Source organism: Aphelocoma coerulescens (assembly GCF_041296385.1).
Source record: "Aphelocoma coerulescens isolate FSJ_1873_10779 chromosome Z unlocalized genomic scaffold, UR_Acoe_1.0 ChrZ, whole genome shotgun sequence".
Lineage (NCBI taxonomy): Eukaryota > Metazoa > Chordata > Aves > Passeriformes > Corvidae > Aphelocoma > Aphelocoma coerulescens.
In genome coordinates, this window is record NW_027184085.1 from 24,468,266 (window position 1) to 24,485,930 (window position 17,665).

The 17,665-nt window shown below is 37.5% G+C and overlaps 1 protein-coding gene across 3 annotated transcripts in view; it reads left to right on the plus strand.

The window, feature by feature from the left end:
* The window catches only part of ANKRD31 (ankyrin repeat domain 31), a 64,153-nt gene that overhangs the window by 41,648 nt on the left and 4,840 nt on the right, over positions 1-17,665 (plus strand). Inside the window, exons 21-23 of one of the 3 annotated variants that reach the window (XM_069001942.1) lie at positions 1,927-2,977; positions 6,224-6,364; positions 6,945-7,041. In XM_069001942.1, coding sequence (XP_068858043.1) covers positions 1,927-2,977; positions 6,224-6,364; positions 6,945-7,041 — 1,289 coding nt within the window. The remainder of the gene's footprint in view (positions 1-1,926; positions 2,978-6,223; positions 6,365-6,944; positions 7,042-17,665) is intronic. The other 2 variants (XM_069001944.1, XM_069001945.1) reach the window with 2 other exon arrangements.

Sequence of the window (17,665 nt, forward strand, 5' to 3'; positions counted from 1 at the left end):
GCAATTACATTCATTTTGCAGCATCATGGAGGAGAGTAGTAGCAACTCAAGACACTACTTGGAGTGCCCCTGCCGCTGGTTTGTTTCTTTAGCACTCCTAGATTTGGAGTGTTCGGCCAACAGCCACAAGAGCAATTTAGAGAAACGGCTTGAAGCGCTCTTTTAGACATTCATTTTTTTGTGAGAACAACCAGAACGTGAGCTAGGATTGCTTATCTTAGTGTGAGCATGGACTGTGTGAATTATCAGCTTTATGATACTGGGTCTCACAAGGCCTCATTTACTTCCTTCTGAGAAGGACTACCTCAAGGCTGGTCATGTGGCAAGTGCTCACCTAACAACGTAGTATCCTATTCAACAGGTGCTTCTTTCTAGGCCAGCTGATGAGGATGTTTCCATTCTGTTTGTGTGGGCAGGATTTAGTTGGTCATGAAAAACCAGTGTACAGCTTTCAGGTAGTCCCATGGCAAAAAATATACAGGCTGGTTGAGCAAAGAGACTGAAATATTTCTGTCACACGCCATTTGGCCAGCTATAAAATGTAAGATACACAGATTACATAGATAATTAAAAAAAAAAAAAGGATTTTATGAGAAGAGGAGTTAGGGTTCCAAATCATCCTTGTGAGCAAAACAGTGACTGAATTAAGAAACAAGGACAGTAAAATTAATAGCCACACAAACTTACCTGTTTTCTAATATTGAGTGAGATTGTGTTCCAGAGTGAAGTGATAAATATTTCTGGGTATTGCAGATACCCTGCAGCTAATGTAACAGCCATCCATCAATAGTAATGAGCTGTATTAAAAATCACATTCTGTTTCCTTTTTATTACTTACATAGGGAACATCTTATTTTTAATTATTGGCTCATAACTTTTGTCGCACAAGCTATAGAAGATCAGGAGGCATCATCACATTTTCCATCTTCCAGTTGTTCAGTCAGTTGGCTCAGGGAGACGTACTACTAACATTGTTCCTTTTACTGTACTAAGATGTAGGTACTAGCATCTTCTGTACTAAGGTACTAAGATATATCTCCTACCTGAGAAAAATTAGCAAAAAAAGAAGTATCATATTTGTTAGCTACTTTGTAATTTTAGTCACACTGTAGTGTCTTCTGTACCTGTATAGCAATAAAGCAACAAAAGTTCCCAGAGGAAAAACTTCTAGAAAAGTGTGTGAAGCCTCACTGGTCTGTGTTGAAGTCCATAGTTGTCATGGACTACTCAGTGATTGACTGTATACTGATATATTGATAGTATCATGTATTCTAAGCACATGTGGTACCAAGCAGTATCACAGTACAGACAGCAACACTGTCAAGCTGTGTTTTTCCTGTCCTTGTTCTGAACCATCTTGTCTTAGTGTACCTTTGTCCTGATCCCCTCAACTGTCTCTTTTGAGACTGGGATGGTGTTACCTGCGTGGCACCTCCGCAGTGGGTGGGCCGAAAAGCAAACCATACTGCAATTCCTTTTCCCACAGCTTATGTTACTTCTCTGTCTTCCCAAAATGGTGCCAGAGCAGTAATGATACCACTTATCCCATGAGGGGGAATTAGGAGAAAAGAGTATTATGCTGAGCTGATGGCTCTTGTGCCAAAGAAAGTGGGGTAAATAAAGAATTCCCTTCCAGCAGAAAGGAGGTAAAGTCCCTCAGGGAATGAGTCTCACAGGAAGGAGGCTCAGTCTGGGAACAGGGTCTGATGAAGGGATGCGGCATTCCCAGATTACACAGTCAACGTCCTAAACTGTTCTGGCCTGTTTACTTAAAGGTCATGTGGCATTATTACAATTGTAGCTTTATGAAATCTTTTGTTTTGAAAACTTCTGTTTACACCACAAAAAATTCTTATAGTATCATCCTTCAGTAGCTTATCCTGTATTTACAGTAACTCAAATGTCCTTATTTTTTATTTTCCATAGGGCTTCAGTGGAATCATTTAAAAAAGGCGCACTGAGAAAACAATTAGTTAACCTTGCTTTTAGGCAAAAGAGCCTGTTGACTGTTGCCCAAAACCAGGAAAAATTAGTACAGAAAATACAAAATTACAGAAAAACAAAGCAAATGTTCAATTCATCATCAGAGAAGCAAATCTCAAACTTAGTTATTTTTCATGGAAGTGATACAAGACAAAGTTTAACTGCTGATGAAATCATGTGTCCTAATGCAGTAACATTTAGTATGGGGCTTGGTGCCAACACACCTAATGGAAAGAGAGTAGAAGCACATGTCTCTCCAGAAAAAAGATTTTCAGCTCAGGAATGCATCCAGCAGCCACACATCTATTTGAATAAGACAGGAGGAGATGAAGAAGCACTTACAAGCAAAGGGGCTTCTGATCATGCTTTGGCATCTGAAAACAGGTTAAGAGAATATCCCTTCGACAACATGTCAAAGCTGACAAATGCTGCGGAAGTGATGACATTGCCTTCAGAACCTGCTATTTCCACTACTAAAACAAAGTGCTCAGAGCAAAAAGACATTGATTGTGTAGCAACTGTAGAACAAGAAAACAAGTATTTAAATCCCACTTCAATGACCAACACATTAAATATTGTAGAACCCCGAAGCACTGTTGTCAATGTCTGTCAGACAACCAGTGACTGCAAGCAGGTTCATTCACATGAGGATCTACACAGATATGTGAATAAGAAAGAAGCTTTCCAGCAGAAGCAGACACAGCAAGTAATTTTGTTAACATCTACGAAGAACTTCTCTAATACTTTGCAGCAAATGGCCTTTCAGAGTAATGAGAATTCATTTAATGCCAACCTGCTTCTTACTAATCTTACCTCAAATACAGATTCTCCAGTAAATGTCAGTGAGAAGTCTTCACAGAGCTATAGCAATCAGGAATGGGAACAAAACCAAGTGAGGTATGGACAGAGGACTAGGAAAAAGCATCAATTGATAGATCTGCTTGAATTGGGAAGGATAAAGCCAGGAGAAAATGTTTTAGAATTCAAACTGCAGGTAAGTTTTGAGAAATAATATTAATATTAGTGGATAATGAAAATACCCCACACACAAAAATGGGGAAACAGCAGTTCTCATGGTTTAGTCTGCATCTTCAGCACTTAACTAGTGAATATTTTTATTCATTGGTTATAGATAACTGTTCATAAGTTTAAAAGGAAAATGCTAGAGATGAAGTCTTCTGTCAGTCCATAATTTTAAGACCCAAAATACTGCATAAATAAAATTTGTGTTTAACTTTGGTTGACCGGTTTGCTAATATTTCTTATTGATAGAACCCAAGTGGAATCTTTGGCTGATTTACATTGTGTAACACCTGATTTTCATACTGGAAGGAGCAGGAATGTAATTGTTGTTATGACTTAATGTCATTCTTGGAAACAACTGTCAAATCCTTCAAATATGACATCAATCCCTCAAATGTGACATCAAGGATTTCATAGTGCTGTAATAGGCACAAATACATGCAAAAATACTTGCTTACATGCTTGCTGGTTCTATAAGCTTGCGGTATGGTATGAACCATATTTGAAAAAAAAAGAAAAGCCTTTTTTATTACTACAAAAGCATGTCCCTGTCCCTCCAAATGCAGAGTAGATTTGCACAGCAACTGCCAGGGTCCTGGCTTAGTATTTGAGCATATGAGGGAATCATAGACTGAATTCCCAGATATGAGCTAGGGTTGTGGTTTGACACTGGCCAAATGCCAGGCACCCACGAAAGTCGTTCACTTGCCCTCCTCTGCCACAGCTGGACAGAGAAGATAAAAATTTAATGAAGGCTTCATGAGTTGAGAGAAGGACCAGGAGAAAACACTCCAATGGCAAAACAGGCTCAAGTTAGAAGTACAAAATTAATTTTATTACTAAAAAAATCAGAGGAGAATTATGAGAAGTAAAAATAAGCCCTTAAAGAACACCTTTTTTCCCCAACCCCTCCCCCTCCTTTCGACCAACAGCACAAGGAGACAGGATAGGGTTTTGGTCAGTTCATCACCTGAGGTTTTCTTCCACTGCTCAGGGAGAGGAGTCCTTCCCCTGCTACCCCATGGGGTCCCTCCCACAGGAGACAGTTCTCTGTGAACCTCTCCACGTGGTTCCAATCTCACGAGCAGCAGTCCTGCCAAAACTACTGCAAGGAGAGTTCCTCCCATGGGCAAACAGTCCTCCCAAAACTGCTGTGGCATGGGTCACTCTTCCACAGGGTGCAGTTCTCCAAGGACAGGCTGCTCTGGCCTGGAAGCAAGGGCCCTCTCTCCACTGGGTCTCCCACTGGATCACAGCCTCCTCCAGACACTCTGGCAGGGGCACCTCGCCCATGGGCTGCGGGTGGATCTCTGCATCCCCTGTGGATCCCCATGGCTGCAGGGGCACAGCTGCTGCACCATGGGCTGCACCACGGCCTGCAGAGGCACCTCGGCTCTGCCGCCTGGAGCATCCCTTCCCCTCCTTCTCCACTGACCTTGGTGTCTCCATGTTGTTTCCCTCACATGTTCTCAACTCCTCCTCTTCTCTGGCTAGGAAAAAAACTGTGTCCCACTTTGGTTTTTATTTCTCCTTAAATATGTTACCACAGAGGAGTTACCAATATCTCTAATTGGCCCAGCCTTGGCCAGCAGCATGTCCATCTTCAGAGCCATCAGGGATTGGCTCTGCTGGACAGGGTGGAAACTTCCAGCAGCTTCTCACAGAAGCCACCTCGGTGGCCCCCCTGCTACCAAAAACCAGGCTGTACAAAACCAACACAGCTAGGTAATTTCCAGGGCAGCATATTGATAAAAACATGAAAAGTTCTTTTCAAGCAACTCACCAGTTTAGTTAATGTAGCAAGAGCTCCTTTTCCTACACCTATAATCTGCTCAGGAATGCTTCTCTGCTGAGAGCTGCCATTTCATGTGGTCTTGTGTTCTGGAACATAGAATAGTGTAGGTCACAAGGCTGTACATTAGGCCATATGATAGGTGTGGAGACATGCTTCTTTTTTTCAAAGAACATGTAATATTCCTTTGAACTGCAGGATGACTAAGTGGAAGGATGAAGAGTTCAGTATGGTACTGTAATTTTTCAAGACAGTTGTCTGTGATACCAGCTTGATGCATGGGGATCCTAAGGAATTATAACCCTGTGCTTGTGTTTGGCATGTAGAGAAGTCAGTGATCTTTACTAGGATGAAAATTACACTCATTTATGTCTTGTAAGACAGTGCTATAGAAATCAAAATTTAGAAGCCAGTGTCTGTTGCATTGCAAAGAGAAGATGATCAGTAAATTTCCTTTCTTTATCATTATAGAGATGTACTTGATAACAACATACAGCTGGTACATAGTCCTTACTTAAGGTTAGCTTTCTGCAGGCAAAATGCAGTTGTTGAATGCTGTAGACCTACGTTGTGAAACTGTGAACTCAGTTGAGTGCTCATTGAAATATTTCAGTTAATAGTTTTAATTTAAATTTTTAAAGCCACTTCAATCCAGTGCGTATGGTAGGAGATGGTTCAATATTTGCTAGTGTATCATTCTCTTTGGATTGTTTAACCTTATGAATGATAAGTGACCTTACTAAGTTCTAACAGAGTTCATCAACAGAAAATTGTTGCATTATTTAACTGTGTTTGTCCAACTGAGGCCAATATGACAAAATCATGACTTACTCAACTATAAATGACTATAACTTGTGCTTCTGGAGAGGTATAAATGTTTGCAGAACTGGGCTGTATTAACATTATGAAGGAGGCATTAACAGTAAGTTCTTTTGTACTTAATTTTGCATGAGGTAGGGCTGTCAGGTTCCTCCTAAAACATGTGATATCCCCTGATATAAGTGAAATTTTTGTGCAAATGTTTAATGTTTCAACGGTTGCTGAAACTTCACTCTGACATACATGTACCTCATGTTGCAGTTTCTTGTTGCACAGACTTGCCTTGTGTAAGTGCCTGAGTTCACTACTGCAAATGAATTCAAAGCCTTATGTATAAGAGGAACTAAGATACAAATACAGTTCTGACAAACATGCACAGGGAGATTTGTCCTCTGATTGGCTAAAGCATCTTGTTACGGTGGAATAAATCATCTTATTTTACACAGTTTTTGATAGTGGCATTAGATTACTTAACCTTTTTTCAGAGAAAAACAGAATTAGCTGCAATTTTCAGCTATATTGTTCTTCGTAATTTTTCATGTTTCAAGGATCTTATTCCATATTTATTAATTTATGAATTGAAATGATTTCTTACTCATTTTTTAGGAATTTAGTTATAAAGCTACACTTTTAAAGAATGGCAAGATCAGAACCAGTAAGGGACAAATACTGCAGAATCCAGTTCAGTGGATTAAAGATATACTAGGAAGTGATATTTCTGTGACGTGGAAGTATGTGTGGAATAAGGTAGGCCTGATGTGATTCCCAAAGTTCGCAATAATGAATGGCTATAACAAGATTCACTAATCTAGACGTCCTTACTGTTCTTAAAGCAGAAGAGGGTGCAAGCCTAAATTTTAAATGTCTTCTAACTCGTAATGAATGAACAGCAAAGAAAGAGCTACATAGCTGTAGCTGTACAGTGATGAACTAGTCATGAGTGTTGAAAGGATGTGGAATGCTCACACTGTAAACTAGCAGGGACTTGAAAGAGTAGCTTTAAAGATGATAAGGATTGATAGAAAAAGCTGAAAGGTAGTTGGAATAAAAAGGAGCAAACTTATTGAAATACCAGGGTGTCATGCACGACTGTTGCAAAAACACTGGCAGAGTTTAAAGGGCTTTGCAGATGGGCTGTATTATGCTTGTGGGTTTTTCATTTAGAATTCAAATTAGCATATTTTCTCCTTGATCTTGACAGATGCAAATTAGACTTATAAGTGCATAAACTCAGTTTTAAAAGAAAAGTTTTTACAACTAGCAGAACCACCCCCCCCAAAAATACTAATTAAAACAATCAGTTATTCATCTAGATTTCTTTGTACAGGTTACGTATCTTGGGACAGAATTGTCAAAATTTAGTGTTGATGAAGTATCAGTTTCCAGTGACCTGGAGTTACCAACGCAGGAAGGAAAGCCTGTGGGTATGTACCACTTCAAATCTAATATTCTCCATGACCCAAAGCAGCAGAAAGTGATTTCTGAAGAACTTAAAGCCCCAAATTCCTGTATTGCTTTCTGATTTTTATTCTGTGGTATATGGTTATCACAGATCTTGATCTTGAAATTTAAATAGTGCCAGAACTTGTACATGAAATCTAAAAATGTACACTTCTTCCATAAATTTGTTGTGTGAAGAGAATAGTTACTGATTAGTTGGTTGCTATGTAAAAAATTTTTATGTAACGCTTTATATTAAAATATTTACTATAAAGTGAAGTTTCTAGTAAGCTATTTTAATATTTTTTATTCTATTGCAAACTCAGATACACTAGCATAAACTTTAATCTCATACACATCTTCAAATCGTATTGAATTATCTGTGTGGGGGAAAATCCCAGTATGCCCACGCAACACTAATAACTAGGAGAATATTTTATTCTCTAAAAATAAATAGTGAAAAGTGCATTGATATGACAAAATGACACTGAACAATTTGTTCAGACTTAAGAACTTTGGTCCAATTTTGATAAGCAATGTGTTCTCAGGGAAACACAAGTCCCTTTTGACGGCCAGTTGTACTTGGAGTCCATAAAGCTTTTGGGGATTTTGGGATTGGTTCTGTTGATTTGGTGAGACACTGCAATTCATGTGAACTGAGATACCAGGGTTGGTCTGTTGTTAAAGTACTGAAAGTCACTTAAAAGATAATAATTCTGAAGAACTAACTTGATCGTCAAACTACCATGTTCTACTGGTATTTGCTTCTGGCTAAGAGCATCCAGATGATGAGTTTATTTTGCCTTGCCTCAGTAACTTCAGTTTGTCCCAGGTGTAAGTGACTTAAGACTGGATTTAGTTCCCTAACTTTTTAATAGGCCTTTGAAAATTTCACTAGTTCTTCTGAATTATTTGTGTTCTGAAAAATGTATGATAACCATTGTAACTTCTAGAACAGAGAAATCAATTTATTCAAAACCTACTCCTGACAAACAAAAATCAGCCTGAAGATCAGTAACTGTTTTTCCCAAGTAGTCCAGGGTCATGTGGAAAAGAGTATTGAAGGAAGATTTTTTGCGACGTGTAATTTAAGATGACAATAACCACTGCCTAGCCATTAGTCTTAGGTGAGAAGTTGAGGGAGGGAAAGTCAAAGTGTTCCCAGTTTCAGTTCCGTTTCCGATACTACATGGATATGTAGGACATTAAACAGTACCTTAAATTGCTTTAGAAGAGGATTAACCTGTTGTTTTGTGAGTACAGTTCTGGCTGGTCATTGGGCAACCCTCAAATAGTTTCCAAGCACTGTTCCTGAGTTAGTTTGTTCCAAGTACTCTTTCCAGCAGGTACTTTGCCTGCAGCCAGTCTGTTCAAAAGCAGACAAAAGTTTGCTGGTATGGATGTGAACTATTCTGTACTGCTTGCCTGGAGACATTCCCAGGCACTCTTTTATCTTCCTAATATGCTTAGAGTCTGTGTGTATGATACAGTAGAATTTTTTTCTGCTTTTTAGAGAATGAAACTTCTTTTGTTCTTACTGTATTAAGGAATTAATTTTTTTTTCTGTGCCTCCCAGAGCATTGTTAAAAAAGAAGACTGGGGCCTTGAGCAATTTTGGAGGAGAATGCTATTATTTTAAATACTCCTCCTTCACTCTCCTTGTAGCTTCCCATACCTTGGTCCAGTGTTCATTGAGCTGCTGTATGAAGAGCATAGAGAAGTGGGAAGAAAATTATGTATGTAGTGGCTGCGTCTAGCCATCTTGTAATAGAGAGAAGCAGCTACCAATGAACTTTTTGTACAGCCCAGTTTAGGAAGCATGTCCTAGGAACCTCTACAAATCAAGGCCACTTGTCAAGATGAGAAGAGTTACTGTTCTGTGGTGGCCAACATAAGAAATTGTCCAGTTTTTCAGCTTGGTTGAGATTAATAAAGTTTATAAAGCATCAGACTTCTAGCTACATTAGGGGTGTTAGTACAAAAAACTTGAAGAGCTCATGAAGTGAAGCAGTCCCAGACCAATGCAGTTATTTAACAGAAGCATTAGAGATTGCAATATTGGAATTGGTCATCTAAATCCTAACTAAATTTCAGTGTATGTCCTTTATTTGAGTCTGAGTCTTTAGTCTCTTCTAGGATCATGCTAGCAGAAAGCAAGAATTACTGTATTTAAGCCTGAGTGAAAACTAAACATTAAACAAATAAGCAGTATTTTTAGATTATCTCTATATAGAACAGAAGAAACAGTTATTATATGGCTTAGAATTTCTCTGAACTTTCTGATACTTGTAATGATGACATACTGTTTTCTAAAAATGACCAAGAGTAACAAGGATTCAGAAGCAGATGTCGGCTGAAGAACAGATGTAGGTTGCAGAGCAAATGTTGGAGTTAGATACTTCACATTGAAATTCCAGGAAAGTGGCTTAAAAGAAAAGCTTATTCAGTTGTTACAGTAAGTGTGATATGCACATTCATTTTGCAGATTGCTATTTCAGGAAGACAGTCTTTGGAAAACAGCATGACTAGTCCAATTCTTGTGCTGATGCAATCCGTTACTGCCTTTAATAACCATTAGCCACCTGTAAAGATTAAAACAGCTCTTGTTCACCTTTAGTTTGTGAAAGGTCCCAAAGCTGTATGGAAGAAGAGTGTTTTCAAGGGAATCCAAACAATTTATTAATGGCTGAACCATAAGCTGTTTTGGAAGGTTTATGTTAGTGTTATTTCATGTCTGGAGTATAAAATGATCAACTGAACTCTGTAGGAATGCTTGAAAGCAAGTAAGGAAGTTGTGTGATAATATGTGATATGGTATGTTTCTGTTTTCCATATGGCAAGCAATGAAACACATACATTTAGTAGGCTACTTTTCAACTTAGAATTTTGTAGTGTCTATTGTAATTTTGCCAAGGAAGATACAGATTTGAAAAAAAGAAAGCCCCAATCATCTTACAGCAGCAACTGCTGGGCTAGTAAAGGAGGTAAGTCAAGTCTGCCCTTAAAAGTGTTAGCTGGTGTAAGGCTAAGTGAAAATACAGAGAAACAAATTAAGAAAAATAAAAAGCATAGCTCTCTGTGCATTAAATCCTCAGCGTTCAGTGATACTTTTTGTTCTTGAACAAAAGTATCTTTCATGCTCTCAGGAAAGAGTTTTATCACAAGGGACCCCAGCATTATCAGAATCCTGGAGTGGCTCCATTGCTCAGCCTCTTAGGAGCTTTGACCTGAGTAATATGCAGCCAAACACCACATCCTTGCCACAAACACAAGTTGTGAGAGGTGTGTGCTGAAGGAGAAGCAGCTGTTGCCACGGAATTTATGAGTAAGTGGTTTTTTTAGCAGTCTAAAAAACCTAATGATGGATGCAAGGGCTATGCAACAGATATGAAAGGAAAAAGGAAAGTAGGTGGCATGGAATTGATTTGTGTGTGGGAGGGAAAGAGTACTGGGGAAAAATGATGATGCTGCTGAGGGTTTGGATTGATCTAAATCACCCAATAGCAACGTTTTTCAGAGCTCAGTATGGTCGACTCTCCTGTGTCCAAATTAGAAAACATTTTACTATTTTCATGTAGTTAACAAAATAACTTCATGTAATTTTGAGTACTCAGTTAAATGTCTCAAAAAAATAATAGCATAGAGAAATGTCTTCTGGATTTAGATGGAGAAATATGATACATAACCATTGCTAAATAATCCCATGTAATCTAATTTAAAGGGTGATGCGGAAATACTCCTGAAAATGCTCTGACCTTTGTGTAATTGAGCAAGCTTGTAACTTTGTGTTTTCAGAATTGCATTTTTACATTGATTGCACATTCAACCCTATCTATAATATTTATATGATTTGAATAGTGTCTATTGCACTTGATTTGGTATTTTTGCTTCTACCACCTGTGATTACACTACAAAGGGACAACCCTGACTGACCACAGTGCAAAATCAGAGTGACCAGCTCAAACCCCAGTGCCACATAACACTGCACTGGTATGGGTAACAGTGCCAAACCAGGTCTGCTGTGGGAGGCAGTAAGACAGAAAACAGAAGTGAATCTAATCTTTGTCAGTCATCGTAAACTGAAAATGCAGACACACTTTTAAGTAATTCTTAATGCTTCTGTACATTGGCCCAACAACTAGTTTGCAAAGAATTAAGCTGAGAAACCTCTGCAGAAAATGCTTTGTTGTCCCACTTTTTTTTTTTTTTTTCTTCAATAGAAGCAAACAGGCTTAGTATCTTTAATGACAGGGCAGAATATTTGGAGGAAGGTGGTCTTTGAAGTTACAAAAAATAGATTATGTAGTAGATTGCTTTCACATTTACTTACATCAAAAAACCCAGGTTGAACTGCTCTTTGATATGAATTGAACAGTAACAAAGGTTATGGCTTATAGGAGTTATGTTTCTCTGCTGAACAAATGAACAGCAACATTGATATTTTCTGCAATATTGCTACTAGTTTGGCTAGTAGCCATATTTCAGAAAATATGGCTACAAAATAATGGTTTTGTAGCATGTATGGTCTCTGCTATCCTACCATCTGCGTGCTCAGTCCTAAATGGAAAAGTTACAGCAAGAGTGTAGAGAAGTATTGCAGCAAAAGTAACCATTAACAGACAGTGGAGATAATGCAAAATTAAAGATATATATTATAATAAAAAATAATAAATTGGAAATTTACAGGAATGTTGTTCCATACAGAAGTTTTTGTTCATACCTACTATAATTACTCTGTCAATTGAAGAAAAAAAGCTGCTGAACACGCAGTATAATACATAAAAAACTTAATCACCATCTCAGTTTTGACATCTCTGCCTTGTGGATCTCAAATACTTGGCATACAGGTCTGAGGAGAAGCGCCTCAAGTTTCACAGTCTGACCAAATTTTTAAAAATAAACTGTAAAAAGCAAACTCCTATTTCAGAAGAAAAAGCAAACTCCTATTCCTTTGCAAGCAAATGTCTCAGGGTTAGCGTTTCATTAAGTTTCTTAAATGAAATTTTGCAAGTGCTATGAGAAGGCCCATAACCCATTGATGGATTTGTTGCATTGGTTTGCCCTCTAGTTCTGGACACAATGCCATCGCTGTTTTACTTTGTGCTAAATAAAATCTGAATGTAAAGCTCAACTGTATAAATTGGCTTTAAACTAGTTTACTTTGTGTGGTTTACTAGTCCTGGAAAATGATAGAAAAGTAATTTCAGGGTTTTTGCTAGTCAGTCTACCTGTACTGTGCACCAGTACAAAGTTGTGATGCTGAAATGGCTGACTTAACAGGAGAATATTTAAATCCATGTGAATCATTCCAGTAAAATGAAACTTAGCTTTTATGTATGTCAGTACCATCCTAGACAAGCGTAAAATTAAGCTACTAGACAAAACTGCATGTGCATATTTGCAACAGTCTTCCATTATACTTTAAATTGTAAACTTTTCAGGACAGGGATCTCATATGCATAATTGAACCATCGAAGATACTTTGTAACATAGTCCAAACGACAAATCTAGCCGATTGTACAAGGATATATTTTGTGGTGTAGTGTACTCCACATCAGAACCCCGAGTTCTGGTTAGGCTTAGACAATTATGTCAGAAACTATGTTCACTAGAAAACTTTACTATTCTCATCTTCATGTTTTTGGAGGAAAGCTGGAAAAAATGATGAGTAATATTAGTGGTTGAAAAGTCAAGATGTAAACTGAGAACCTCACGTTTATTATTTCTAGGAAAAATGGCATGGCTTAAGGAGCTTGACTCTGTATATGTGAATTTTTTGAACTGGGTATTATTGAAGTAGTAGCTTATCATGCCATCAATAATGGCGACAGTAATGTGAAAGAGAAGTACTTGAAATATTTAAAAACCTCCAGTGGACAAACCACATACAAACAAAAATAAAACCCTGATATCTAATATATATTTTCTCCTCCTTACCTGTAGTAGAATATTCACCAACTACACTATGTCCCCATTTATGTGACTCTGAAAGACAAGGAGATGAAGTATATATTCTTTGTATTGTGTACTTTGGAAGAAAAGTGAGACTGTAGACAAAAATGTCTATCTGTAATATTTTTCAGTCTCTGGGGTATTTCAAGATGCAACTATTAAAATGTTTTCTCTTCTTTATGGCTTACAGACAAATACTTGAAAGTACTTTCCAATACTGTAAAGTTGCAGGCATTTGCTTTATGTACTGACATACTTTGCAAAAAAGTACACAGTTCTGTCTGCAGAATTTACAAAGCTGTATTTTCCAGTAACTGCATACTATGGCTGAGGTATAGGCTTCCTTCCTCTTGCTTTCCAAAATCCTCTACCTGCTGTTATTTGACTATCAGCAGGGTAGAAGGTAGAATGTCACATGGCTGATTCAGACTTGAGGTATGTGGCCAGCAAGAGTCAAACAAAAATCACATTTCAAAGGGCCAAAAACTGTGGGGAGGTGGAGGGGGTGGGGGAAGAAACAACTATTAGGGACTGCATATCATGGAAGCCAATTCTAAGTATTCAATGTCTGTATTTCTTACCTGTAAACCAGGTTCTTCTGAAACTGGAAAATCACTTTAGAAGAAACCAGATGATAATGTGATTGCGCAGAATCATGGGCTAACATAGGTTCAGTGGGACCTTTGGAGGTCTTTAGTCCAACCTTCTGTTCAAAGTAGGACCAGTTTCCAAGTTAGATAAGGTTTCTCAATGCCTTGTCAAGTCAAATTCTGCATATTTTCAGGCATGGGTATTCCTATGCTTAACCATGCTCTTGATGAATTTTTCCCCATATATCTAGTTGGAAACTTGCTTGTTAAAACTTGTAACCATTGCTCCTTTTTGTTTGATACAGAAACTGTGTTCCCCTAAATCCAGCTAAGAGTACTGAAACTGACTGCTAGTTGAGTGCTTTGAACATTGACTTTCTGGCCTTTTAACATTGTGAAACAAGTTGTAAAAAAATCCTTTGACAACTGACCCATCTTCTTAATTCATCAGGTGCACTATAACATTTTCATCTGCTTTGGTGGTCCCACGGAGACTGCGAAAAGACTGAGGCAAACAGAACTGTTGTCGATAATCTTCCTAGAACACATCTTTTCTTGTCTTCCTTAGGAAAGCAATAAATGCAATGCAGTGTGATATACATCAAGCTTCAAGAGGCATTGGCTTCACCTCCTGCTTTGCTTTAAACAGAGAAGACAGATTATTTTGATACCACATTGGTAATCTGAGGTGAAAGTATTTAGGAGATTACCTGATGATTTTACCTTGGGAATTGTTCAGATTTTTATCACACTTTTATCTTGTTTTCTTTCAGGAATCACTTTACAAAGTTACAACAAAGCTTTTAAACAAAACAATTCAGTCTTTCAAACAGCACATGATTATAGTGTAGGAGAAGGCTCTAGAAGTTGTTCTGAGGTTGTACGTAAAACTCAACAAATGAATCACAGCCACTGTAGATTTTGCCAGTGCATGAAAAACAGGAGAGGTTGGTTTTTCAAATGGCTGTTCTGACCTGAACTGAAACTTGATTTATAACTTGTCTTCTGTTTCTTCCAATCTGCATTTCAGTCTGCTATAAACTGCAAGAATTTTAAAGTGTTCTGGCTTTTATTACCCAAGTTTGGACCTGGAAGTTCTTATGCACTATCTTGGCACATTAAGTTCAGGTTTTCTAAAATGATTAGAAAAAATTTTAGAGAACCACTTTCTTTTCAAGTGAGTATACCAGTGAATCATTATATAATCAACTCTACAACAATAACATAATAAGTTAAAAAGAAAGAATCATATGCTGGGAACCTACACCCTTCTAGTCATACCAAAAAATAGTCTCCTACAATTATTTTTAGTGCAATCTTTGTGCCTTTTAAGAAAGGATACTAGTATATGTCTTTGTTGATGTTGAGCTCAAACTCGGTAATTTGATATTTAAATAGAGTGATTGACTTAACTGAGAAACTGAAAGGTCATCTGGATAGCTGTGTAAAAATATTTTGTTGAGAAAAATGGGACCAGCCATTTTGTTTCTTATTTTACTTGTTGTTACTTATTTTATTTTATTTCTTTATAAATTCAGTCTTGAACATAGATTATTTTATGGGAGGATGTACACAGTTCTCAGTATTGGCATGTATGTCAATTATACCTTTTTCACATTCTGGGGAAGAAATCATGTTACATCTATATCAAAGAAGAGCTACTAAGATTAAAAATTGTTATTTTGTTTCTCTGAGACAGCTATTGAAACATTGCTGGATTTCCTTGGAGTACCTTGGCCGACTTGACTTTGCCACCATTGTTAAATGAATAACCTAACAATATCTTGATACACCAATCCAAGGTCCATGAAAAATAATCATTCAGAATGTGTCACATACTAAGTATTTGGTACTGTGGAACAGCCATATACTCCAGGATATGTAGGAGAAGACAAAAAACAGTTATAGTATAAGATCATGATATAGGCAGAAGGTTAATGGAAAATAATGTATTCATTTCACTTACCTGGGCGATGCTTTCAAGAAAGCTATAAATAATATTTCTGTTACACATTTTTCAGTCATTTAGAAACAGATGAACTATTAACTGTGTCTCTTGAACATCTTTGGGTGCTTTTGTGAGAATCATACTTTCTACCACATAAAACATAAAGCAATTTGAGATTTCAGCGTAAACCTTGAAACTGATGCTTTAGAATAAAAGGCATGAATACTTGGTCTTTAATCATACCTGCAAGTCCTTTTCCCATGCAGACACAGTGCAACAAGAAAGGCCACTATTACGGAATACTTTGAAAGAAGAATGATTCTAAACACCTAATATTTTTTTCTGCTTTATGCCATTGGTTTTGCCAATCTCACTGGAGGACAAAAAGAAAACATTAATTTCTGAGGAATACTATCCCTTGAGTGGAGAAAGAAATGTTTCTTTCTCAAATATAGTGTTTTATCTAGAAGCAATGGAATAGGATAATGAATTGTGAAAGTATGAATTAAATTCCCCATTATTGCTATAAAAATTTCCGTTATAGGCAGATGATGAACTGAACCTATAGATCATCCATGGGGAGTCATACCTGATATGTAAAGGAAAAAAAACATAGGCTAAGGTACTATCAGGAGATGCTCTATGTCCTTCTGGCACTGTTATAGCTGTTCTATGAATTATCTCGTCATTGTAGTCCATTAAGGAGCTTCCGAATGGAAATGATTTATTTATTATAACGATGCTATAAATAACCTTTGATTTTTTTTTTCAAAGGTTCATAATTACCAATGCAAAAAATGCAGTGTGCATAATTTAGGTCTCTTGATAGATTAATTCTTGGGGAAAAGGTACTTTTAACATTGGGATGGAGATGGACACAAAGGATCACAATGCAATTAGCCAAAATCTCTGCTGCCCTGTATCCTGTAGTGGGTGGACACCACCTTAACTTTAGGTGTCTGACTGACATGGTTAATCTGATCATTAGAAAAAGATGACTCCTTACTGATTGGTTTGTAAGGACAGAGACCTTGGACTCGAGCATTTACAAGAGAAAAAAAGAATTGACATCTATATCATGTGAAGTGAATCAAGAACTGTGGGGATACCTGAAGAAAAGTGAATGCATTTAAAGGGGAAAAACTATTAAATTACTGGGAAAACATTGTATTTTGTCAGAGAAAGTTCTGGTCTTACAATGGCAATCTGTCCACACACATCTCTTTCCAAAGTACCAGGTCTTGATCAACTTTTCTTTCCATTTGATAGGTTATGAATACAAATTAAAAAAACCCCTGAAGAACACAAAAGGAAGTTACTTGATTTCACTCAAGCCTCAGTAAAATATTGAGTAAAATAAGTTATTGATGTGTCTGTAACAGGAACCATTGATATATTCTAATCTTAGGGAAAAAAAAGAGCTATATACCAGGCCACTATGTATCTGGGTTAAAGGGAAATAAGGCATAGGAAAGCTTTAGTTTCAGGCTAAACTGGCCTAAAGCTCGTATTCCTCTAATTGAGATTTCTTCTTCATCCTTAATAATTGTAGAATATAATAAACCAGTACCATGTTGAACTGCTCTGATAAGCTTTTCACCTTAGTTAGTAAATTTCAGGTGTTAATCCAGGTCCTAATGTCCAGGTTCAGTGTAATAGGTAATAGGAACACTTAATCTAAAAGAAAAGTTATTTTCAAAATGATCACCAGCATGGGCAGAATTATTGCCTCAATTCAGTAGCAGCCTTTTTTTAAAGATTCAGATGGCCCAAAAATGTTGTTTACGTGAAGTGCTGGCTGTCATTTCTGAGGCCTTTCTTGGCTGGAATTGGCAATGCCTGTTGGAACTCCTGGATTGTGACAGGTCTTTTCTAAGTTCTTGAGGGGAGTGTGGATAAGGCCCAAGAAACTTGAAAGCACTTAAGACAGATTTTTGTTCTATTAATACCCCTCTCTGGCACCCTGGATCAAATGCTGTCACCTTCAAGTGTGTTGTTCTTAGATCTTCTCTTTGCTTACGCATCTGTAGCCCGTGTCTAGACTAGCTGTGCTGAACGAGATCCTTTTGAGTCAGAAGAATGAAATATCCTGTGACTTTGCCAGATATTGCATATCAG